The sequence below is a fragment of the Capricornis sumatraensis genome, chromosome 14 (assembly GCF_032405125.1).
Source record: "Capricornis sumatraensis isolate serow.1 chromosome 14, serow.2, whole genome shotgun sequence".
NCBI lineage: Eukaryota > Metazoa > Chordata > Mammalia > Artiodactyla > Bovidae > Capricornis > Capricornis sumatraensis.
Genome location: NC_091082.1, coordinates 65,193,475 through 65,219,202, shown reverse-complemented (window position 1 = coordinate 65,219,202; position 25,728 = coordinate 65,193,475). Strand labels below are relative to the sequence as shown.

General features: G+C 41.0%; 1 protein-coding gene across 1 annotated transcript in view; it reads right to left on the bottom strand.

The window, feature by feature from the left end:
• Positions 1–25,728, bottom strand: part of PAPPA2 (pappalysin 2) — a 309,776-nt gene that overhangs the window by 33,839 nt on the left and 250,209 nt on the right. Inside the window, exons 17-20 of the mRNA XM_068986447.1 lie at positions 25,392–25,560; positions 23,886–24,021; positions 21,158–21,267; positions 8,049–8,120 (exon numbers count right to left, since the gene is read on the bottom strand). Coding sequence (XP_068842548.1) covers positions 8,049–8,120; positions 21,158–21,267; positions 23,886–24,021; positions 25,392–25,560 — 487 coding nt within the window. The remainder of the gene's footprint in view (positions 1–8,048; positions 8,121–21,157; positions 21,268–23,885; positions 24,022–25,391; positions 25,561–25,728) is intronic.

Genomic DNA, 25,728 nt, shown 5'->3' with positions numbered 1-25,728 from the left:
AAGATTGTCAGGAAAAATATCAATAACCTCAGATACGCAGATGACACTACCCTTATGGCAGAAAGTGAAGAAGAACTAAGAGCCTCTTGATGAAAGTGAAAGAGGAGAGTGAAAAAACTGGCTTAAAACTCAACATTCAAAAAACTAAAATCATGACATCCATTCCAATCACTTCATGTCAAAAAATGGGGAAACAATGGAATTAGTGACAGACTGTATTTTCTTGGGCTCCAAAATCACTGCAGATGGTGACTGCAGCTATGAAATCAAAAGACGCTTGCTCCTTGGAAGAAAAACTATGAGAAACCTAGACAGCATATTGAAAAGCAGAGACATTACTTTGCCAGCAAAGGTCCAGTCAAAGCTATGGTTTTTCCAGTAGTCATGTATGGATGTGAGAGTTGGACAATAAATAAAGCTGAGAACCGAAGAATTGATGCGTTTGAACGGTGGTGTTGGAGAAGACTCTTGAGAGTCCCTTGGACTGCAAGGAGATCCAACTAGTCAATCCTGAAGGAAATCAGTTCTGAATGTTCATTGGAAGGATTGATGCTGAAGCTGAAACTTCAGTACTTTGGCCACCTGATGTGAAGAGCTGACTCGTTGGAAAAGACCCTGATGCTGGGAGGGATTGAAGAGCGAAGGAGGAGATGGAGATGGCAGAGGATGAGATGACTGGATGGCATCACCGACTTGATGGACATGAGTTTGAGTAAGCTCTGGGAGTTGTTGATGGACGGGGAAGCCTGGCGTGCTGTAGTCCGTGGGGTCACAAAGAGTCGGACAAGACTAAGGGAAAACACAGGACACTGGTCCCAGATCTGAGATGGATATCAAAGGAATGACTTCAGTGAGCCTAGACTCTTACATCTCCCCATACATAGAAAAGCTCTAAGTTCCTTGGCTTAGGATATCTGGTTCTCTTTAATGTACAAAAAATAATTCAAAAACTTCTGACATTCAAGCTACCTGTCCTTTGTTGCAGAACTTTTATATAACCTGGTTCCTCCCTTTGCCTCCTCGGAACAGTTCTATCAGGGTTATTTGAGATCTGCCTCCCAGGCTTGAAGTTCTAAAAATTTCCACATAATAAAACATAACTCTGAACTTTTAGGTTGTATGTGTATTTTCGATGGATAAGTATTAGAAATCTTAGTGGAGAAAGGCCTTATGAAAAGAGGAAAGGGATATAATTATTTATGGATAGAATCAGATTTTATTTGCTCATCGCTAATTCTTATAACAGTGTCAGACTTTATTTTGGGGGTCTCCAAAATCACTGCAGATGGTGATTGCAGCCATGAAATTAAAAGACACTTACTCCTTGGAAGGAAAGTTATGACCAACCTAGTTGGCATATTCAAAAGCAGAGACATTACTTTGCTAACAAAGGTCTGTCTAGCCAAGGCTATGGTTTTTCCAGTGGTCATGTATGGATGTGAGAGTTGGACTGTGAAGAAAGCTGAGTGTTGAAGAATTGATGCTTTTGAACTGTGGTGTTGGAGAAGACTCTTGAGAGTCCCTTGGACTGCAAGGAGATCCAACCAGTCCATCCTAAAGGAGACCAGTCCTGGGTGTTCACTGGAAGGACTGATGCTAAAGCTGAAACTCCAATACTTTGGCCACCTGATGTGAAGAGTCGACTCATTGGAAAAAGACTCTGAGGCTGGGAGGGATTGGGGGCAGGAGGAGAAGGGGATGACAGAGGATGAGATGGCTGGATGGCATCACCGACTCAATGGACATGAGTTTGAGTGAACTCCGGGAGTTGGTGATGGACAGGGAGGCCTGGCGTGCTGCAATTCATGGGGTCACAAAGAGTCGTACAGGACTGAGTGACTGAACTGAACTGAATTGTTATAATCTCAGCATGATTAGAAAGCACCTGGACAGATGAAAGAACCTTTAGTATTTCCATAATGTTACTTTTACAGGCAAGTAATATTTCAATTGTCTGCAAACCTGGATTACAAATAAAAACTCAAAAGAGCAGTACAATAAGGAAAAGCAGAAAGTAAATCAGAAAACGGGTGTGGTTGGAAGAGATAAAGGGAAAGCCTCTGTCACAACAGAGTGAGAAAGTGGCCCACTCAGGAAGCTGGAGAAGACAAAAGGAGCAAAATGTAGAAAGCCCATCAGACTGTCACCGCGTAGTTCTGCAGGAGACTTAGACAAACATAAATTCTCATGAATGTTGCTAATCCAGAGGAGGTTTTATAATTTGCATGGTTGTGCTTTTAATGTTTCTTTTTTTGTTTGTTTTTGGAAAGCAGAGGGGGGAAAACACAATGGTTTTAGTTTTCAATATGAAAACCTAGTCCTAATTAACATTTGAAGTCCAATTTTCAGAGATTTCAGCTGGAGGATCTAAAGTCAAGCCCTGGACCCAAAGGGGACTCTGGACAAACCTAAAGTCATGCCCAGATCTCCAGCCTGGTGCAGGGATTGCACAAAACTGGCAGAGACATTCACAAATAAATCTCAAGGGGACTGGAGTTTGGCAGCCAGCAAGCCTGGAAGACAGTTCCAGTGTAAGCTAATTTTCATTTTTTTCTCTGGATTTTAGCACGTCTAACACATATTTAGATTTAGATTTGTGTGAACCCACACAATTCCTACCAGAAGTGGAGTAGCTATACTCATTATTGGCGGCTAGGTCATTATTATTTCTACCCTAATTAACTCCTTTCCACTCAGATACTGAAGAACTTGGCAAGAATGTAAAAGAAAAGTAAGCTCATATGATTTGTCTTCTGAGAAGCAAGGGAGGGGTTGATTATTATGTCTGGTTTGTAAACAGCTAAAATGTGGCGAAGAGAAGTTTAATTGTTGGCTGTTATTTAAATAACAAAATATCAATGAAAAGGAAATAAAGAGAAGTTAAACAACTTTGCAATCACACAGTGCCTAGACTGATAAACTTTGGGTTGGAACATTTGGTTTTCTGAATACAGGTATCCTCCAAAAGACTCACTTTTCTCTTTTTAATAAGGAATTTATAAAGACATACTCAGTTGACTATTTTTCTTTCTTTTTCTTTCTTTTTTTGTCAGAAAGATTAGTAGCAATTCCATGAGTTCACACTTCAAAGATCAAGTTTTGGGCATGTATTAAAAAAAAAAAAATGTTGTGACTATCTAGTGATGAAAAAGGCATTACTAAAGCACAGTAATAGAGATAAACCATACAGATAGAAAGGATAAAAGTTCAAGAAAAAAATGGCTGAATGGGGGTTACTATGGGACCGAGTGAAGGCTTATATTTTTAAACCTTAGTCCAAAAGGACCACACATCAGATAGAAGCCCATAACAATCACTTATTTCTTGGGTATTTATCACATGCAGTCTAACCTGTGACCCTCTCCCACCCCCCTCTCTGATCATCTCATTCAGATCTGCAGGCAGGCATTCTGCACCCAAGTATAAAACACATCTCCTTAAAGGGGCATTGCACATCTCCTTAAAGGGGCATTGCACATCTCCTTAAAGGGGCATTTTAGTCTGATTCTAGCTCCTCTCTACCCCTCTGGGCTTAAAGTTTGGGAAAGAAGAAAAGGTGCAATAAACACTTGATTTTCATGCCATTATTTCTACCCCATGTATTATATATAGGCCCCCACATCCGAGAGGTACAGCAGGAAACCCAGACAGTGCCCATGAGTGATTCTGAAGCACATTGACACAGCTAACAGGGCTATCATCTGGAATACGAATAACAAAAGAAAGGGAGAGAGAAGGCCAAGACAACACAGAAGAAAGAATCTGAGGAATGGTGGAGCAGATGGAATGAATTAGTGATGGAAGCATTGTTGATATCAGCTACCAAATGTGTAAAAACAATACAACTGCCCACCTACATTTAAGTAAATGCAGCCAGTGAATAAGAAATCAAGGCTAACCAAGAAGGCCACAAATCTGAACAGGAGTTCTTTAAGAGAAAGGCTCATGGGTATAATCAAGATCAAAATGTATACAGAAGGGAAAGGTCCCCAGTAACAAGGGAGATTTGCAGTTATTTCTGAAAAATCAGCATGATCTACATTCTTCTGGGGCCACTTTGAAGGCCCCAAATGACACCTGGCCCGGGGTCCATCTTCATTGTTTACTGAACCTGGTATCTGACCAACAAGTTTAAAAGATAAACTGTATCCATCTAATTGTAAAGCTGAGGAAACAATTCCGAAAAGTTAATGGACTTGTCCAAGAAGCATGTACTAAGGGATGAAACTGAAGTTGAAGCTTGCCTCCAGACCCCTGACAGCCTCCTTCGGCTCCTCCAGGCTGCCCTCGTTGCAAGACTTTCTGATTCTAAGCATCACAGGGTTGTATTCTCTCCTTCTCCTTCTCCTCCTTCCCCCATCTTTCTCTCCACTATGCTGCTCTTCAGAAAACTGATACTATCGTTCTCAATTTGAGACTCTCAAAGTCAAATTCTATCTTCAACTCTCTCTGCTTGCCTGTAAAGGGGAAGAAGCAGCAGTCACTGAAGAATTAGGCCTGTACTTTTCAAGGGAATAACACACATCCATCACTAGGAGCTCACCGATTGTTGGAAGGATGGACCTGTCATATAATCTTGAAATAATGTGATGAGTGAGATGACAGTCATTTACAAGAGTATGTATAAGAATTTATAGGAGAAACAGTAGCATGACCAGAGAAACTTACTTCAAATATCCCCAAAACTCTATAAGTTTTCTACAGTTTATTGGAAGCCTCTAGAACATCAATTAACCATGGCCATCTTCAGTATATAATAATACTCATAAGACTATGGGTGTGTGAACTGTTTCTTGAGTCTTAATATTTATATATTGTTTCAATAAGATCCCATCCTTACACGTTGATGTATATTGTTCCTTAGCCAATACTGCAACAAATATGTTACATTACATTACATGCAACTTAAGAGCACCTTAAAATCAGTTATTTCACTTGATTCTCACAGAAGTTTTGAGACAAAGCCAGACAGATACTGTACACAGTTCAATTTGAACCTAATTCTGACATCATTCTGCTTTTCTGTTCTCCTGGATGGCTCCCTTTTTGTCCAAAAAGAAAGAGCACAACTCTACAAGAACTAGCAAAAGGTTGAAGAGAGACTATTAGAAATTGTAAGCCAAAACGGGTGCTGCTGGGAAGCACAATGAACTTGCAAGAGATACATGCTCAAAGAAAAAGTAGAGCCAAAATCTAGGTCAATGGGCACTCAATGTTAATTATCCTACAGGAAGTAAGTTAGTTATTTCTATCCAAAAGGAGGCTGGAAGTGTGGCCTTTATTTCCTTTGCATTCCCTAGAGAACAAGATGTTCTTAGTGGAACCTAGGACTGTACATTTTGTTAGAATTCATAAATATGACTTTTGGGAAGGAAAGAAGAAAAGGAAGGAAGGGAGGGAGGGAGGGAGGGAAGTAGGAAGGGAAAAAAGACAGAAGATAACACTTATATGATCTGACAGTATTATGTGTTCATGGATGCAGTGACCACTCACTTCAATCATCAGCCCACAAAATGAGGAAAACCCTCCCTGCTACAATAGGTCAGGAAGGTCCTCTGGAAAAGGGATAGGCTACCCACTCCAGTATTCTTGGGCTGTCCTGGTGGCTCAGATGGTAAAGAATCTGCTTGGAATGTGGGAGACATGGGTTCAATTTCTGGATTGGGAAGATCCCCTGGAGGAGGGCATGGCAACCCACTCCAGTATTCTTGCCTGGACAATTCCCATGGACAAAGAAGCTTGGAGGTTTACAGTCCATGGGGTTGCAAAGAGTCTGACATGACTGAATGGCTAAGCATAGTACATATATATATGTACACATAATTATAATTTATTTACATTATTGTACAGCAAAAACCAAGACAACATTGAAAAGCAATTTTCCTCCAATTAAAAAATAAATTAGAAAGTAATTAAAAAAATAAAGAATAAAAAGCACAGATTGATGGGCCCCACCCCCAGAGCGTCTGATTCACTAAGTCTGGGATGGGGCCTGAGAATAGATATTTTTAACAGGTTCCTGCTGCTGCTGCTGCTGCTGCTGCTAAGTCGCTTCAGTCGTGTCTGATTCTGTGCAACCCCATAGACGGCAGCCCACTAGGCTCCCCCGTCCCTGGGATTCTCCAGGCAAGAACACTGGAGTGGGTTGCCATTGCCTTCTCCAATGCAAGAAAGTGAAAAGTGAAAGTGAAGGTTCCTAGATGATACCAATTGTGCTGGTCCATGGGTCACACTTTGAGAACCCCTGGAGTGGGGGTACCAACAGGTGTGTGATGGTCAATCCTCAGCTGTGCATTATAGCAGTTGGGTGGTGCGGGGTCATAAGAGGGAACACAGTTTTGTTCCTCATCGTATCAGCAAAGGAGCTGAGAGCAGCCTGGGATGCTCTGGATACCAGAGCATGTGCTGGGTTCAGTGTGGAGGGAGGACAAATGGGGAAAGCTCTGTGCTGTAACCTTCTGGGAAACACCGAAGCCAGCTCCAGGGCCTGCTGTCTACCCTCCCTCTTGCGATCATGCGTGGAAGCACCAGAAGGGAATTCTCAGGATACCTTTGATCTCGTCCCAGTTCTCGAGTCTTCTGTCTGTTTATCTCCCTCCTTCCCTGGCCCCTTCTTCCCCCTTCTTCCCCCCTGCTTGGGGGATGAGTCACTCCCCCTCCTCCCCACCCCACTGCCATCTGTTTTTCTAATGATGGCAGGAGATGAGCTGTTTTGCTGGCGGACACCGTGACAAAGCACACTCCGAGCTAGCGTTTCTCCTGATGCACTCTCCCGACGCTAGTTTACTGGCATCATTTCTCCACCCAGTTTTCTCTTTGTCTCAAACCCCACCCTTTTCCCCTCTTTGGCCTCACATAGATCCCAGTTTCCCAGAATTAGATCCAGAGAAACAGAGATACAGAAGCATGGAGAGTTGGGTGTGTATGGCGGGAGGGTGCTGAAGTCAAGGGCAGTTAAACAGCTCCCTCTGGCGCTCGAGGTGCAGCCAGAATTAGCTAGCGTTGCTGCTAAGTGGCAGAATTACTTCCAGTGAGAGGTCTGGATAACAAAGGCTGTTGTGACTGAGACTAGAGTACTTGTATTTGTTACTGGCTATTCCCTGGGTGAGAGGACGTGTGTGTGTGTGTGTGTGTGTGTGTATCCATGTCAGGATTCCTTTGTCATGGTCTGTAAGCAAGGCTCTGGCTCATTCTTGACTCTTCCTCGTAATAACTTCTCTTAATCTGGTGAAGGAATTCACAAACCCCTAACTTCGCCACTGGTAGGGGGATGCCCTGTATGAAGAAGTAAACAGGATTTCTTGAGTTGGTAAAAATCTAGTTTGGGTTAATCACCAGTGGACTACAGGTCCTCCTCAGAGGTTGCAAACAGATGCCTGCGTGACCCCGGCAGCTGATGTCAATGAGAGAAGCCCAGGAGATGGGAAGCTACAGGGACTGCTAAGGACAGTGCTGAACTGGAGGGCAGCGGCCCTTCTGGCATTCTAGCTGCCACTCAGATCCAGTTAACTGTTGCCATAGTTGCCAGATATTCTTGTTTTTAAGAGAAAAATCTTTGCACAGATTTTATATTTATTTTTATTTGGTGTATGTAAAATGTTACCTATACATATATGAATTTTATGTGGAAATCCCAATTTTTAAGCATTAGCAACCAAAACAAAATTGTTTTTAAGACACTGCCCTGGCCAAACCCCTGTCTGTGGGCCACTGAGCTGCAAAACTCTGATCTAACTAAGCTCCAGTGAGGCCCAGTTAGAGAATCCCCAAACCATAAATCATTCTGACTTGCTTTTAACTTTATTTTTTATTAAGTCATTTAAAATGGAACCCTGGAGATTTTGCTTTAAAAAAAAAAAAAGGCAAAATCAGAAATCCTAATATCTGTAACTTGGGGGTTATGGAGCTACGTGTAAGAGACTGAGCAGAGGGCGTCGGAGCAGAGAAAGGGCGAGATACTGAACCAGAAGGACTCAAATCTCTGTGAGTTGAGCAGAGCAGAGAGCAGAGAGCGCTGGTCTGGGTTTGAGGGAGGGGGAGTACCTTACCTCGCAGGACTGAATGCAGAGGATCAGGAGGGGGTCTGGGTGCCACTGACGCCGTCCGGTACACATGACACTCTGAAAGGGAAGAGGGAAAGAACAGAAAACCGAAGCTGAGACACCTGGCCAGTGAGAGGAGGGGCGGATTCTGAACTTACTCCTTCAGCCCAACCCCTCCCAGAGGGATGAGCCCCAGTCGGGCTGTATGAAGAGGTCAAAGGCAGCTGTCCAGTCCTTCCCTTGAAACTGCTAATCCAACTGGATGGAGCCAAGGTAGAAACTCTTAGCGAAGGGAAGTTTTCATCCTCTTCATTGTCTTCACCCTCCCAGAGCTATTAAAATTTCCAGAGTGGTGTCGGTGTGGTTAAAAAAAGCATCCTCATGTTGAGGTTTGACAGAAAACAACAAAATTCCGTAAAGCAATGATCTTTCAATTAAAAAATACATAAAAAATTTAAAAAAGCATCCTCAATACTAAAATGACTTTATTTTGGCTCTAGGCACAATATTGGTCCCACTTGTTTTGAAATTTTAATGTTGCAAGAAATTGTGAGATAGCTGTGTTGATCAGGAAGCACCAATGGAGTTTTAAAGGCTGAGAAATAGAGCTTCATAAGAAGAGCCTTGAACTAAAAGTGGATTTCAGAAATCCTAGATCTCTAGATGTGAGTGCCCAAGAGAGGAGCAGAGGCCAAACAGCACTTGGCAACTCTTTAGCACCATTTATCCCCTCCCTGTGAGAAATGAAAGAGGGTCTACACACTGGACATAGAGGTTTAACGTGACACCACCAGCATGGGGACACTTTGGGAGATAGTGAAGGACAGGGAATCCTGGCGTGCTGCAGTCCATGGGGTCACAGAGTCAAACATGACTTAGTGATTGAACAACAACAACAACCCAACACTGGGACTCAAAATGGCACCAGCATTAACTGGTGAGAGTGTAAAAATGTGTTCCTGTTAAAACACTGCTGACTCCCTCTAAATCCCAATGGACATTTTCTAATGTGACTTTAAACAAACAGTCATCTGCTCTTTGTGAATAATAACAACTCATCTTCATGGAGGTTTTTTTCCTTCTAATTTTTGCATTTTACACTTTCAAAAGATACGCTTCAGGAAAAGAAGTCCCATGAGAAGTTTCAAAGAGAAAAAGAGATTCTCTCTATAACCGGCTATGGATCCACCCATTTGCAGACCTTCGTACGCACATTTTAAATTCAGTACAACAGAAATTCAGGGAAACCATACAAAAAAAATGCACTGTGAGACGTGAGTTTTACATTAAATAGTACCTTTAGTAATTGAAAACTATACATTCTAGAATGCTAAGACTGTACAGCAATCAGATTGAAGACATTTTCATATATTAACCTGCAGGTATATGAATATATACCTCACAGTTATGAAAATGGGAATCTGCAGTATTTTTCTGGAGTTATGTTACTATAAACTAAAAGTCCTCCTTCACAGTTTCCCAAGAGAGGAAATAAATACTATAAATCTTAAAAAAAACCCTTGATATTCAAAACTCTATACTGTAATAATATAGAAGATGACTTTGCTTAACTTATCATTGTGCTAAAAAAAAAGGATTATTAAATGTATACAGTCATAACTTGATATCCACAGGGGATTGGTTCCAGGACCTCCACAGATACCAAAATCCAAGGATGTGAAAGTCCCTTATATAAAATGACATACTATTTGCATATAACATCCTATGTATACTTTAAATCATCTCTGGATTACTTATAATACCTAAAATAATGTCGATTCTATGAAAATAGTTGCCTAAAGGCAGCAAATTCAAGGTTTTTTTGAACTTTTTGAATTTTTCCCCAATGTTTTATCATCAGATAATGGTAATGGCAAAACACAATAATTTGAACAGCAAATACATGGCAACTCTGTTCCTTTTTGTTCATTGAATTCACTAAGGATCCCCAGGTCACACCTTAGTCAGTCAGTCATTCGTATCAAACGTTATCAGTAGCTAGGGTCCAGATTCCCCAGGGAACACAAGAGATCTGAAAATTCATCAGTCCCCTCGCTGCTTCAGAGAGCTCAGAGTCTATGGGGGTGGAAGCAGCTGGAAGTCCATCAATTTCTCTAAACGAAGGGAGACTCAGCCTTAGCATCCTCGCATGATGACTATAGCTAGAACTTGCCAGAAGCCTCTGACTGGATCAGTTTCTCTTATGCCCTTCATACCTTCTACTCCATCCATCACCTTCATAAAGGCTGGAGCACTGATCTTCTAAACAGAAAAATTCTAACCATATTTTGCAAAGGAAAAAAAAAAAGGAAGGAAAAGAGTCTGTCTTTACTTTTAATTCTTTTTCCCCAGTGCTCTTTTCTCTTATTACTTCCAATTTATTTTTTACCTCTTTGTTTTTTTTTGGGTTTTTTTTTGGCTGTGCCATGTGGCTTGTGGGATCTCAGTTCCCTGATCAGGGATTGAACCCAGGCTATGACATTGAAAGCCTAGAATCCTAACCATGGAACTCCCCTACATCTTAGTATTTTTACATAACTTAATTTTATTACTATGTGATACATGTTCACTGTATAAAATATACAAGGCATTAAAGGATACACATCTCCCTCCTACATCTGTTCCTCAACTACCCAATTTCTTCCATCCTATTTTTCATTCTTTTTTATATCATTACAGAGATAGTCTATGAATATACATATGTATATTAAATTATTTCCTCACACAGATTATAAAATACTGCAATTTTATTTAGTGCTTTATTTTTATTATTGTCTGATTGTCCTACTTGATTCCACTTTATAATGTTTCTTGGTGTTCTGTTCATTTTATGGTATATGGGATCCTGCATTCTATTGATCGCATATTATTCCATTTCATGGATGTACCCTAGTTTAATTACACTCATATTAATGGATATTTAAGTTATTTTCAGTCTTTTGCTCTAACAAACAAGGCTTATGTATAAATCATTTCATACATGTGCAACCACATCTATAGAATAAACTCATGATAGTGGAATTGACAATAACCATTTCAATGATTTTTAAAATATTTAATGATGTAAAATATTCTATGATTCAGTCTTAAGACTGAATCTCTTTTAACACTGAACCTTCTTAAGACTGGCAACCTCTTTAATCTCTGTAAAAACTGCATAGTTTCCGGTACTTGTGTCTCATGCTTTGTAGACTGCAAAGCCTTGTGAATAGAGACTGTATCCGACTTATAATCTTATCTCAGTGACTTAGAGAGAGACAATGTTTATTAAGTATTTGTCAACCACTAAATAAGATGCTGTATTTTTAGGATTTGTTTTTATCTTCTGGCCTATGAAAAGCATTCATCTCATAAGAAAAGATCTGCATACAGAATTAATTTAATAACTACTTACTAATTAAAACTGGCGGAAAATTTCAAATGTTTTCCAGGTCCTATATTTTTATGTGCACATTTGTGGTGGTGAGCTGAAAGACGAATGTGAAACAGGAGGGAAATGAGGGAGAAGCTGGCAGAGAAGGGCCAGCTCCTGGTGAGGTATATTAAATTAACTAAACAAGAAGGTCATTATGCTAAGATGGCTCTAAATGCCATGGTGGGCTATGGAATCAAACCGGAATCTCAGCCCATCAGTGCCTCAAGGTTATGAAACTGAAAACAAAGGACAATCAATTAGGCTTTAAGCAATAACCAATCAATGATTTCCTTACTTTCTTTGCCTATTTTCTATAATCAAATCTCTCCCCAACACCTCCTGGTGGAGTACTCCTAACCAGTTTCAGTTTGGCATTGTCTAATTCAAATTGAGATTTGTTCCTATAAACTCTTAAAACCTTTCATAATATGTCTCAATTTATCTTTTAACAGTTCAATATGATTTTCTTCCTGGAATATTTTTTTGACAAATTATAATCCTATATATTATATTTGAAAAGTTATGGAGAATAATTGAAAAAATAACCTTATGCCCTCTGCCCAGCTTTATCAAATTATATAGCATTTCACGTTATGTGCTTCTGGAGTTTAAGTCATTAGAGGTTCAGTTAAAGTCCCCTATATGTGTCCCTCTAACATCATTTTCCTTCCTTTCTCCCTTCTGGTAACAACTATTCTGACATTTTAAATGATTATGTCTACACATTAGTATATGATTATATAGCTGTTACACTATTAGCAAGCCACTTCTCAGGCGAGTCAATTGTGAACAATTGAGTGCCAAGGATTTGTTTTGAACTTTTCAAAAGGAAAAGATTCATGAGAAAACCAGTTTAAAGATTTTCTTTTGATTGAGCTACTTTAATTTTTTAAAAAATCAAGGGAAAAAAAGAGGAGAGAGAAAGGAAGAACAAAGGGAGAGCAGATGGGAGAGAAGAAAAGGGGGAAGAGAGAGGGAGAGGGAGGGGGAGAGAGAAGGAGGGAGAGAGAGGAAGGGGAGGGAGGGAGGAGGGGAAGGGAAACTGGTTAGGGTTATTCAGAAGGTCATAGGGCTGTTTGAAGGCTGTTGCGTGTTTAAATTTGTTGCTGAAAGTCACAAGACTGATGGTTAGCCAACATTAAGGTCTAACAAAAAATTGCTCAATTGTTTTTTTTATCAGGAATAGTTACTTAACAGAATGGGCAACTAATCACATCAGGCCACAAAGTTCTGCTCCTGCCCAGGTTTGTGATGATTTCCTTATCATCAATACTATATATGTATGCAGCCCTAAATAAAATGCAGTGTTATTCTGAATATCTATTTGGACCATGGCACATTACTCTGTAATAGGCTTTTGGTTCCTCTTCCCTCATCTTCCAAGACCCCCTTGTCTGTTCTTCTCCAGAGAAGAGGAAATTGATGCTTGAGACTTACTCAAGCAGAGAGGGAACAATTCCATGCTTAAAACAGATGAACAAAGGTCTTTGCATGACTCACATCTGAAGGATTTGCTCTCTCACGGTGTGTGGCAAGCGTCACTAGGGCTGTTACTCATAACTGCACCTCTCAAGAGGACACTCGAGGTGGGGGGAGGGCAAGGATTAGGAGACAAGGGGACCCCAGGAGGGTGATACCAAATAGTAGGGAGCTATGCCACTGAAGGGTTCTGTCTTTTTTTCTTCCTGCTTTTTTCTTTCTCTTAAAACAGTTTGGTTTTATTTAAGATGTTATTAATCCTTCTGGGACCAACTTGGGAAAACAAAGTCAGAAATTATAAGATTTGTTTTGACTGAGCAATTCTGTTGATGAGCTGAGAAGTTGAGAGAGGAATTCCTCAGTGCTGAGAATTTTTGCAAACCTAATGAGTGTAGCCCCAGGAAAATGTCATTAACTTGGACTTCCTAATTATGATATACTAAATTATGATATATTAAATAATTCCTAATTATGATAGACTGGAAAAAAGTATTATCCAATCTGAGAGAACTGAATTTATGATACAAACCAATAGTGAAAATGAGCTGTTGTGATGGATTATTTTGTATTTCAGAAAGAAACATTTTTTTTAAAAATTCATTTACATGCAAACAATTGCCATACTATGTGTTTTTTAAAAAAATCTCTCCATGAAATCTGGTTCTCAAAAGACCACTTCTTTATAAGGTAAGTCAAAATGCCAATTTTCCTATTTTAGAAAGGAAAGTCACAAGATGTAATAAAACATTCCCTAGACACAGTGATTAAGGACAATAAAAAAAATTAATCTTATTATTTTTTTGTTGCTCAGTGAAAGTTGGTCAGTTGTGTTTGACTCTTCACGACCCCATGGACTATACAGTCCATGGAATTCTCCAGGCCAGAATACTGGAGTGGGTAGCCTTTCCCTTCTCCAGGGGATCTACTCAACTCAGGGATTGAACCCAGGTCTCCTGCATTGCAGGCAGATTCTTTACCAGCTGAGCTACAAGGGAAGCCCAAGAAGACTGGAGTGGGTATCTTTTTGGAAAAACCCAAAGGTTTGCCATGAGAAATGGCTCTGGAGGGGTGGGAGCCATTCTTTTTCCAGCTCTTTGGTTTCACACAGCAACGGCCTTCTGAGCAGCAAGTGAAATGAATCTTGCATTGAGGAGGAGGTCTAGAGATGAAGGTGGGGCTTCTCAGGCGGCATGAGTGGTAGAGAACCCGCCCGCCAATGCAGGAGAGGTAAGAGACACTGGGTCAGGAAGATCCCCTGGAGGAGGATGTGGTAACCCACTCCAGTATTCTTGCCTGGAGAATCCCGTGGACAGGGGAACCTGGTGGGCTACGGGTCTATAGGGTCGCAAAGGAGCCAACGCGACTGAAACAACTTGGCACGCACACATGGGGATGAAGGTAAGACATCATTCTTACCTCTAAGACTCTTACAGTTTGGTCTTACAGTTTAGAGGGACAGAGAAGAGGAAGAAGGGGAAAGGAAGAAGATGAAAAGCAGGCATGAGAAAAGCACAAAGTGCTCTCAGTGGAAGTCCACGTGGTGCTCTTCCCATACCCTCAGCACAGGCCCCCTAGATATGAGCGGCGACACTGACTGCACAGTTGGCTGCTCAATAAACCAGTATTCATGTCAATCTTATTGTGGGGGGGGAGGGGTGCAGATGACACACCTTGTGCCATCCTATCTCAAAAATGCATATGATAGGAGAGGGGCCTGGTGAAACTCCCTCAGCCTTGAGGTGTCTCTCTTATCTGATTAGCAGCACCAATAGACATAAAACACCTTGCTAAAACTAGCAAGGGGGCACTCTTTCTGTCCCCTTATGATGTCTATGTCAGAAGCTTTCCCTATCTTTATTACACTTTAATAAAACTTTGCTACACAAAAAGCTCCAAGTAGTCAAACCTTGTCTCTGACCCCGGATCGAAATCCTCTCCTCCAGAGTCACTGCTGCTGCTGCTGCTAAGTCGCTTCAGTCGTGTCCGACTCTGTGCGACCCCATAGACGGCAGCCCACCAGGCTCCCCCGTCCCTGGGATTCTCCAGGCAAGAACACTGGAGTGGGTTGCCATTTCCTTCTCCAATGCATGAAAGTGAAAAGTGAAAGTGAAGTCACTCAGTCGTGTCCGACTCTGCGACCCCATGGACTGCAGCCCACCAGGCTCCTCCACCCGTGGGATTTTCCAGGCGAGAGTGCTGGAGTGGGGTGCCATTGCCATTGCCATTGCTCTCAGCAGCAACCTTTCACCTTCAAGACAGGATACCATCCCCATTCTTGCCGCTGAGCAGGAAGAGGCTCCAAGGGGTAAGTCAAATAGTATTTGAACCCAGGAGAGGCTCACTCTTCCTTTTATGACAGTTGCCACTTGGAGTTGTTTTTCGTCAAAATCCCTTACTACCCAAGTTCTTGGAAATTCTTCCTTTAATGAAAAGTATATTATTCTAGGACTCAGGTATCATTTTCAGGAGTAAAATCCAGCAGAATCCCCAAAGACAGGTAAACAAATTTTATAGCTACCTGAAAAGTTTACTTGATTGTTCTTTAAAAACAAACTCACAATAAGGAAAAGCAGTACTATAGGGAAATACTTCTCAATTATTTTATTAGACTTCACAGGGAGGGAAGGAAAGTGTGGGAACGAGGAGGCTCTCATGGTTGTGACAAGGGACTTCTTTTTTATTTGATGGGGAAAGTAACCCAAATGTACACCAGACTACAGAAAACATGGTGATTCAGGGGAAATCACTGAACTTGAAGTCAGAAAAGTTTGTTGCACTGCTCTCTCCAATTCTTGAAAGCTGTGCAAACTTGGACAGATAATCCGACAATATCTAATTTGTCTGTGAAATAAGGATAATAAAATCTTTCCCCCCTAGTTTATTGGTTTATGAGAAGATTCAAATGAAATTATAAATATCTAAAATATATATTTTATATATACAACTTTGCAGGCAATAAAGTGTTATCCAAATGTAAGACATCATTTTTATTACAAAGAATGAAATCATTGGAAGCAGACTAGAGAAAATGATGCAATTTAATCCACTGCTCTGTTGTCTTGCCAGATACCAGGTATTTGAAGTATGGGAGATAGCAGGGGTTTACATGTAATAGGAGATCATCATTTACTAAACAAATGAGCCAGGCTCCAAATAGGTGTGCTTTTACTTAAAACGTTTATGTTGCCAGAATTTTATTTTATAATAGCAGTGTTTTGCAAAGTTTTACACGGGAGTTACTTGGGGTGCCTGTTAAAAAATACATACCCCAAGGCATTGTGAGCCTCTCTGAAGAGGGGAAGACAGTTCTGCTCCCTTTACAAACTGCCGAAGTGATTCTAAAGGACACCAAAACTTAAGACTGAGCGTAATGTGGAACATCCTTCAAGATAAATCGATGCTTGAGGAAGATTTTCATTTAATACAACTGCTTTGGTGTAATAGGCACTTCTTTGTGAGTGTTAAAGGAGTCCAAGATGGCGGCGGCTAAAAGACAAGGAAGGGAAAAGCCCGCGAAAATAGAACAAAAGAAGATTTGAGGACTGGAGTGAGGACCTCAGATAAAACAACCAACACTCCTGGCTGGCCCAATCTACATTGGACAGGCCCAGGGAGAGAAAAAACATATAAAAAGAGGAGCCAAAGCTAGCTCTCTCTCCCCCCAACCCCTGCGCTGGGGTGCTCTTCTCTTCGCGTCTTTGGATCGACGTGCCCTCACGCCTCAGAGATGGATTTTCCTGCTATCTTCTAAATAAAATAGAGCTGTAACACTGAGCTGTAACACTGATTTGTCTAAGAGCTATCACATGGTCCTTTCGAGACCTGAGAACTATAACACAGTCTATCCAAGACCTGAGAGCTGTGACTCGCCCAGGGGGCTTTAATGTCCATCACTCCAAAACTTTGTTGTGACGAGACCAAGAACCGAGGAACATACACTCGCATGACGTGAGGACAGGCTTAGATCTCCCACCCCTCAAGAGCCATTGAATGCCACAAAATGGCAGACACCATGGGTCATCTGTGGTTAGTGCATAATCTCATTTCTGAGGATCTGGGAACACAAGCGTAATAACCTCATCATTGTCTCCTGTGCTTCCATTGACTTTTTCTTGTTTTTCTGTTTCAATTCCCTAAAGGTGAAGCATCCCATGTAAGCTTCATTTGTAAGCAATCCTTGTTAATTTCATTATATCTATAAAAGAGCTGAGAGAGTACAGGTAACAGCATGGTGGTTAGCGACTGTACGATAATGAATATTAACATTGGATTAACCCTTGGCTTCCTTTTGGCATAAAAAATACTGATTTGGGGATTCAGGAAATGTCAATTATGCTTTCAACCTTTGAACTTCTGACTTTTGGGTTTTTTAAGGAACAAATTACTCTTTCAAGGTAAGAATGAAGTTCATTTGGTGAGTTACTTCAATTCTTCCACTACAGTGTTGGAAGCAGCTAATTTAATTATTTCACTTTATTTTCACACAGAAATACGACGCAAGTCTCAAGGATGCCACTAAAGTAATGGTGCTGCCTGCCATACTGCACACTGTGACCCACCACTACATTATTTACTTGCGTCTCCAAATTATAAAAAGCATGGTGTGTCATTACAGATGAGAAGAGGCAGGCAGAAGTGAGGGGAAGCAGCTTGTCTCCAGTAGGAATGACAACCAACCAAGAAAGATTATTATGCATCAATCACAAAATTAAATTCTAGTCATATGCTTCTCATCTCATACTCATACTAACCTTTTGAGTCAAGTATTATACCTATTTTACACATAAGGAAATGGAGTCACCGAACAGTTAAGCAGCCTAAAATTATGTAGCTCGTGAAGAACAGAGATTATGAATAAAAACTGAACTTTTCTTTTAAACACAATTTTTTTTATCCCAAGATCTACAGTGTTCCTTAGATGTTATCATCCTCAAAATTGTGCTTGGATAACCTATTTTCCAAAACCAGGAATTTACTTACTAGACCATAGTCATGATAAATGCAGTGATACAAATGATAACGTTCGATGTTTGGCTTAAGAAGAAAATAAATTCTGCATTTTCTCTCTGGGGTTTGCAACTTGCAATTGACAAGGATATAATTATATATAACTGTAGGAAGCTGCAGCAACATACCCAGTTTGAGGAGAAAATATGTATTTACTTCCAAAGTAGAAAATGATGCCATAGCAATTTCTTTGCTTACTCAACCAACATTTATAAGACACCTACAATTTGCCCAGTGCTGAAAAAGGAAGTAGGAATATAAACATGAACAAAATGCTTTGGAATAGAGGTAAATAAATAATAGTGACTCCCCTGTAGGACAGTGGAGAAAGGAGAGGTTTTAATAAAACAGAAGATACTGTTTTCCAGTTGGGAAATAGTCAAGTCTCTGCTGTCTTTATGAAGAAAAGTGAACTGCTCTTTCTGAAGTCCCATTCAGAAAGTGGAAGTGGAAGAACCCCTATCACTCAGAGGCCTGCACTCTGGTCTCAAAAACCCTGAATCCACCGACTATGCTCATCAAATACCTTGTTGGGCAGATGCTACAGTAGGTGTAGAAGGGTTCCTGAAGCAGTTCATCTCTCAGGTGGAGAAAATGGATTGTAAAAGTTCCAAGCCTTTCCCCCTTTAGCTGTTTATAGAGAAAGAGAAGTCTTTCACATACGTTGAGTTAGAGGGACTGACAGGGGCTACTCTGTCTGGCACCCCAGGAACACGAGGCAGAAGTCCTTTCTTCAGGTATTCTAATTCCAGCTAAACCTTCACAACAGATTGTGGGAAATAGTACAGAAAGTCTGGAAAGGCCAGGGGATGGGAGAACCAGGCAAGGTGTTTTTTCTGGCTTTCTCCTTTCCACTTCCAACTGGACTTCCCAGCGTCCCTCCCACTGGTGCAGTTTTCTCTTTGGGTTCAACATCCTCAGAGGAGTTCACCAGGCACTACAGGGTCTCGTCCACCTGCCTCTGTCCTATCCCATCTACCTAGCTCCCATCTCCTCTCTCCCTCACCACAGCACATACTCTGGTTGCAGACACACAGAACTTCTTACCCACTAGACTGTTCCCTTCGATCATAGTTTCTGACCCAAAGAAAAAGCTTCCTGGTCTACTGCTCCTTCCCCAACTCCAAGGTCTTCCCTGGTGGCTCAGATGATAAAGAATCTGTCTGCAATGCAGGGGTTGCAGAGACCAGGGTTGGAAAGATCCCCTGGAGAAGGGAATGGCAACCCATTCTGGTATTTTTGCCTGGAGAACGCCATGGACAGAAGAATCTGACAGATGACACTTCATGGGGTCCCGAAGAGTCTGACATGATTGAACGACAATGCAAAACCCCCCCCACCCCCAACCCACCCAGAGTTCCTGAGCAGAAGAATTAGTTGCTTCCTCTTGGGTGTTCCTATAGTTCTCTACCACAAACAAGGCACTTCTCATGTTGCATTATTATAAACGTTCATTTTTATGGCCAGATTGTAACTCTTGAAAACAGAGGGACTCTCATTTTTCCCTCTTCATATTCCCAGCACTTAGCATAGTTCTAGGGCACACAGTAAACCCCAATAAGTGTTTGCTGAGTGACTGAATTGATAGGGTCACATTCCTCCTATCCCCCACCCCTGAATCACACTTAAGTATTTGTCCCTTATCCTCCTGCTTTAACACACATCCTCGCCAATAACACAGCACAATTAGCCTGTGAGTTAAAGGGAGCAATCTGAGAATGATTTCCAAATGAAATGTGGTACCTCTCTAGAGTCTATGTCTTGGTCACTCTGCAAGAACAAACTTCTAAGGTTTTTGTTTGTTAGTTTAATAAAACAAGCCATCTCCCAGGCTTTCTGATATCCCCATCCTCCCATTCTAAGAAGAAATAATGTATTACCATCTTCTCCATCTTTCTCTTTTTCATTTATTCATTTCACACAAGTATTTATTGAACACTTACTACATAGTAGGTAGTATTCTAGGATCTGGGATATAGTAGTGAACCATAATTCTTCACTGATCTTTTTATTCTAGTGGCAGAAAGAGACTGATTAATATATAAGATAAATGAGTTAAATATATACTATGCGTGGTCATGATAAGTCCTAAGGAGAAAAAGATAAAAGAGGGAAAAGAGACAAAAGAGTAGGGGAGTTAACATTTTAGATAGCGTAGTCAAGGGAGGCCTTCCTGACATTTGAGTAAATTTCTGAAGGAAGCTGAGGAGCAGAACATGAAGATACCCAGGAGAAGAGCATACCAGGCAGAGGGAACCACGGGGCAAAGGTCCTGAGGTGGGATGTGTCAGGCATGTTCAAGAATCAGCCAAGAGCTACTGTAGCAAGATTAGAGTGAGCCAAGGAAGGCGTGTGAGAGAGGAAGTTAGGGAGGCAAAGGTGATCAGAGGAGGCTATGGAACTGAGGACCAAGGTTTCAGAAGGACCAGATGTGTGGATGTTGAATTCAGTAAGAGTTATGCCAGTAGTATTAGGTATGAAACTATGAGTCAGGAGCTAAAGTAGTTAAGAAACCAGAGGAGGGACATCCATGGTGGTCCAGTGGCTAAGAATCTGTCTGCCAATTAGAGGACATGGGTTCGATCCCTGGTGTGGGACGATCCCACATGCCTCAGGTCAACTAAGCTTGTGCGTCATTGCTTAATCCTGTGCACCTTGGAGTCCACGAACCACAACTAGAGAAAGCCCGTGCACAGCACTGAAGACCCAGCACAGCCATTAAAAAATAAAATGAATTAAATAAATAAAGTCAACTTCTCTTGCTTCCTTTCATCATTCTTTCCCTGTTTTCAGTTTTTTTTCATTGTTTTATCCTTTCCTCTCTACTCTTCTCTTTATTCATAATTGTGGTTTATCTTATATTTTTGCTGTTCTATTTTTTAAAAAGCTTTTTATAGGAATAGAATTGATTTACAATCTTTTTTTTTATTAGTGGTAATTTTCTCTTTAAATTTCCTTCCTGTATTATCATAGTTTATGCCTCTTGGTCATCCTTCTATATTCTTTTAAACTTTCCTTTGGATATGGGTCATCTTTTTTCAAGCTTTTCTCTTTTCTTATTTATTTTCAGTTCTTCTCTCTAGGAATGATCCATGTTGTTGTTCGTTCTAAGGATGCTTTGAAAGCCTCTGAAATTACACCTGGGAATATGCCGCCAGTTGAGAATTGCTTAGTGTCTTACCTCCTTAGCATATAAAAATGACTCTTTCCTCACCTGTACTCTGACGGGTTCCATCCAGTGCTCCAGAGTGTCAGTAGTGACATTCTCAGGAAGGATTACAGGATCACTAGGGAGGACGATACACAATGGGGAACACACTGCACCTGAAGGAACAGAAATTTACAACAGACACTTGAACTTCACATCTTGGAATCATTAGCTTTGTTTTTCAAAAAAACAATTGCTTTCTACATTGTGTTGTTGTTCAGTCGCTAAGTCATGTCTGACTCTTTGCAACATCATAGACTGCAGCACACCACGCTTCCCTGTCCTCCAGTGTCTCCTGGGAGTCTACTCAAATTCATGTCCACAGAGTCCATCATTCTACATTGTAGATCACCTCATTAACATGGTCACCGGCAAGGCTGATACTCTTTGACTATGCACCTGTCGGGATGCTCCTACACTCACCAGTAAAGAACCACTGCACTTGGAAGTGCTCTTTCCCTTTCTGGTCACATATACCCCTTCCTCTAGAATCCCTGAAATCTCTGTATGACCCAGCAATAAAAGATTTAATTCCTGCTCTGCAGACCTCTGAGACCCCACTCCAGGACTCTGGCCAGCTAAGGTCTATACTGATTGGTTGATGCCTTTTAAGTATTTTTAATAGCATTTCTGCTTATATGATTTCCTGAAGCTGATAATTGCAGGATCTATTATCTAAAAACTTTATTAACTGGGGAGAAAATGACCCACAAATCATGAAGGTGGATTTATAATGCCTGCAACACTGAGGATCATTACTCTGATAGCCAAGAAACCTACTGCTTAAAAGAGGAAATGAGGAGAAATCAAAAGCAGAGATTTTGGTCCTGTGGTGGCCTTTCAAAGGAAAATCCCACTCTATTTCTTTGTACATGAAGCCTGAGTATCTTCTAAAATTCTATTCAAAGAAAGCAGACTCTCAAGGTTCTCAATTTCCTCATCTAAAGATTTTATGATCTCCAAGTTTCTTCACAGTGTTATCTCTATTCCTGTTTCACACTGACTTGTATAACTCGAAGAATTACATGAATCTTAAGGACTCTACACATGTGAGTGTATGATACATTAATGTAGAAATTAGAGGGTGGGGATATAAGAATTTTCTCCTGAGGCACCACGTGAGAAGCAGTCTCAGCATCCTACTACTCCTTGTCTGGCCACAAGATTTCTCAGTGCAAACAGCAAATTGAAGATGGTCAAGAACAGTCTCAGAAACTAACAAGCATTCTCATTAATTCAAGTTTTATTTACTGACATTACACATGTTAGAATGACTTGGAAAATTACTCCTTGCTCATGCAATTAAAAACCTAGGGTTAGTCTCAACAGTTTTTTCACAAACAGGATCTCTTTTCTATGATGCTTAAGTTCAGACAGTGCCAATTTGAGTTAATTTCACTTTAAATTATCCCTGGCCACACAGACTTTTAACTTCACTTACTTCATAATTCAAAAGACATATGCGCCCCGATGTTCATACAGCACTATTTACAATATCCAGGGCATGGAAGCAACCTAAATATCTATCAACAGATGAATGGATAAAGAAGATGTAGCACGTATATACAATGGAATATTATTTAGCCATAGAAAGGAAAGAAATTGAGTCATTTGTAGAGACATGGATCTACCTAGAGACTGTCATACAGAGTGTAGAAGTCAGAAAGAGAAAAACAAATATTGTATATTAATACATATATCACTGGAAAAGACCCTGATGCTGGGAGAGATTAAGGGCAGGAGGAGAAGGGGACAACAGAGGATGAGATGGTTGGATGGCATTACCGACTCAATGGACGTGGGTTTGGGTGGACTCCAGGAGTTGGTGATGGACAGGGAGGCCTGGCGTGCTGCAGTTCATGGGGTTGTGAAGAGCTGGACACAACTGAGTGACTGAACTGAACTGAACTGAATACGTATATATGGAATCTAGAAAAATGGTACAGATGAACCTATTTGCAGGGCAGGAATAGAGACACAGACATAGAGAATATACATGTAGACACAAGGGGCAAATGAATGGTGGGATGAGTTGAGAGAGGAGCATTGACATTTATACACTACCATGTGTAAAACAGATAGCTAGTGGGAACCTGCTGCATAACACAGGGAGTTCAGCTTGGTGCTCTGTGATGACCTAGATAGGTGGGGTGAGGGGTGGGAGGAGGTCCAAGAGGGGGCGAATATATGCATACATATAGCTTATTCACTTCACTGTGCAGCAGAAACTAACACATTGTAAAACAACTATCCCCCAGTTAAAAAAGAAAAGTTGTCCCTAGGTTCTGGAGCCAGGTTCACCATAGAGAAAGAATGGCTGCTGACCCAGGCAAGCAAAGACAATCTCAAATTGCTCCTTGTGGGAACTCTCTGCTCAAGGTACAGCATCAGAGAGTATGAAGCAGGTGTCCAGTGCATGTGTGGGATGCGGCTACACATTCCCACCTTTCCTCTTTGAACTGCAACTCCTACCAAAAAATCAATCCATTTTCAGGCTGTACTGGGTAACATGACCAAACACTACACAAATCGCTCAGCAGCACCACCAGCATTACATGTGTGTGGAGGAGTGGGGGGAAAAATGTCATAAATTTCACTTTAACTGAAGCAGCTAAAAGTCAACTTGAATTTCTGTCCACTCCTCAGGCAGAATGATGGAGCTGATCTAAGACTCAGCCAGGCCTAATAGAAGGACTACTTGGGAGCAGAAATCAGCATCTCTTTCCAAACATACCTATCCCGTGTCCTTGTTCACACTTGTACTCCACAAATTTTGGGTCTGAGGTGGGTGGTGGGCATTCCCCTCGTAGGTTCTCACATAACTTGAACTCCTCGCTCCACCGTCCCTCCTTTGTGCAGCGGATGGGAAGCTAGAATATCAAAAGTTGAAAACATGGACATTATAGTTTTGCTAACTTATTTTAGGGTGTGGGCAAAAGTGGTCTGCTTAAATGGTAGTGTTCTCCGATTGTAGAACCTAGACTAAAAGACACTATTGAGATAATAAACTATGTTGCTGTTGACTTTTCCCCAAAAATGTCAAGCCAAGTTTTTTGCTGTTTTGATGTGAAGGAATCATGAATAATTTTGTCATTAGAAAATCATTAACAGTGTGTTTTCCTTTGGATATAAGGCTACAGTAAGCTACCAAATGTGACTCATGTATTCTGAGATAGCTTTGGGAAATTTTTTTCCCAGATAGTGTCGTTTTTGCATTGAACCATTCATACTCTCCCACAAATGCTGCTTGTGGCAAATGTCAGATTTTTTGCAAGATGAGTTTGAGCCAGTGGGACTAATTTATAATTTTTCTGAAGGTGCTTTTTGCTTTTCTGTCTGCTTGAATGGACACGTCATAGCTGCTTTTCATCTCATCAAAGTTCTATTCCCTTTCTCTACATGTGTGCTTGTTTGCGTAACTCTTGGCTTCATGTCCCCAGTAATCACCAAGTATCTTATATGCAGAACATAGAGAACAGCACTAACTCACAAAGCCCAAGAAAATAAGATTTTAGAATTACAGATAAACTCTCCCTTCATCTGGCAAACTCCTTGAGCCCTTAAACAATTAGTGCAAGCAGGCGTGCTTGATTTCCCAGGACATTCATTTCATGGCATATTCTTTTCACATGTGTCCTGTGGCCTTTACCTTGGAGTACTGAACATTGAGATAAAGGCATGTGCCAGGAGAGAAGGCAAGGTCACTGATCTCTGCTTAGAAAGTCTGCTTAACTTCCTGTCTTGGGTTTGTGTAGGGTACTTGAAAAGCTTCTAAAATAAAATTGATTTTAGTTGCATAACCAAGATAAGACTGTGGTTTTTGTTTGAGACCTCTTGCGCCAAAATCCTAGGGAGAACAACAGTCCAACAGTGCTTTCAGCTTTGCCTTTGCTGAGGAATTTGTGTTTCTGTTCAAGACTGTTTTCTATTAAAAAGTATGATACCAGCATTTCTAGCCAAGTTAGTTTGGGGGAAATCATATTGCCAAATCAGAATCTGAGCCTTTTTGCAGTTTACCCAGGTATCTAACCTATCAGGTTGTTCTTCTTGTCCAAGAGGAGAGACTCTTCCAAGAATGTAGTATCTTCTTAATTTCCTATTAAATGATATCAACATCTCTGGTTAGAATCCCAACTTAGGCCCTGCCTGTTGCCATTCATTTATTTTATTCAACATTCTCGGATTGGTCACCAAGATTGAAGCACGGCCTGATCCAAAATAAAGTTCAAGTCATCCTTACCCTTTTACTTTCCTGGTTACAGTTGATAAAACACTGGCTGTCGAGCTCAAAGCCATTGGTGCATTCATACATGCCTTCAAAGACAGGGGAGGGGGGCTCGCACACCACTGGGACACAGCTGCCTTGCTCCCAGATTCCACTCTCCAGGCACTGGATCTTCAGGGACTTGCTAACAAGACAAAACAAAAAGGTCCATCAGAATCCTCAAGGAGGTTATGAGAGAAGTCAGGACCCTCAGCAACATGGACCGGGATTAGCCAATAGATGGGAGCAGTGGGTTCTTGTTAACCCAGTGTCTTACCTCTTTATCCTAATTTCTAAGCCATGGAAGGAAAAA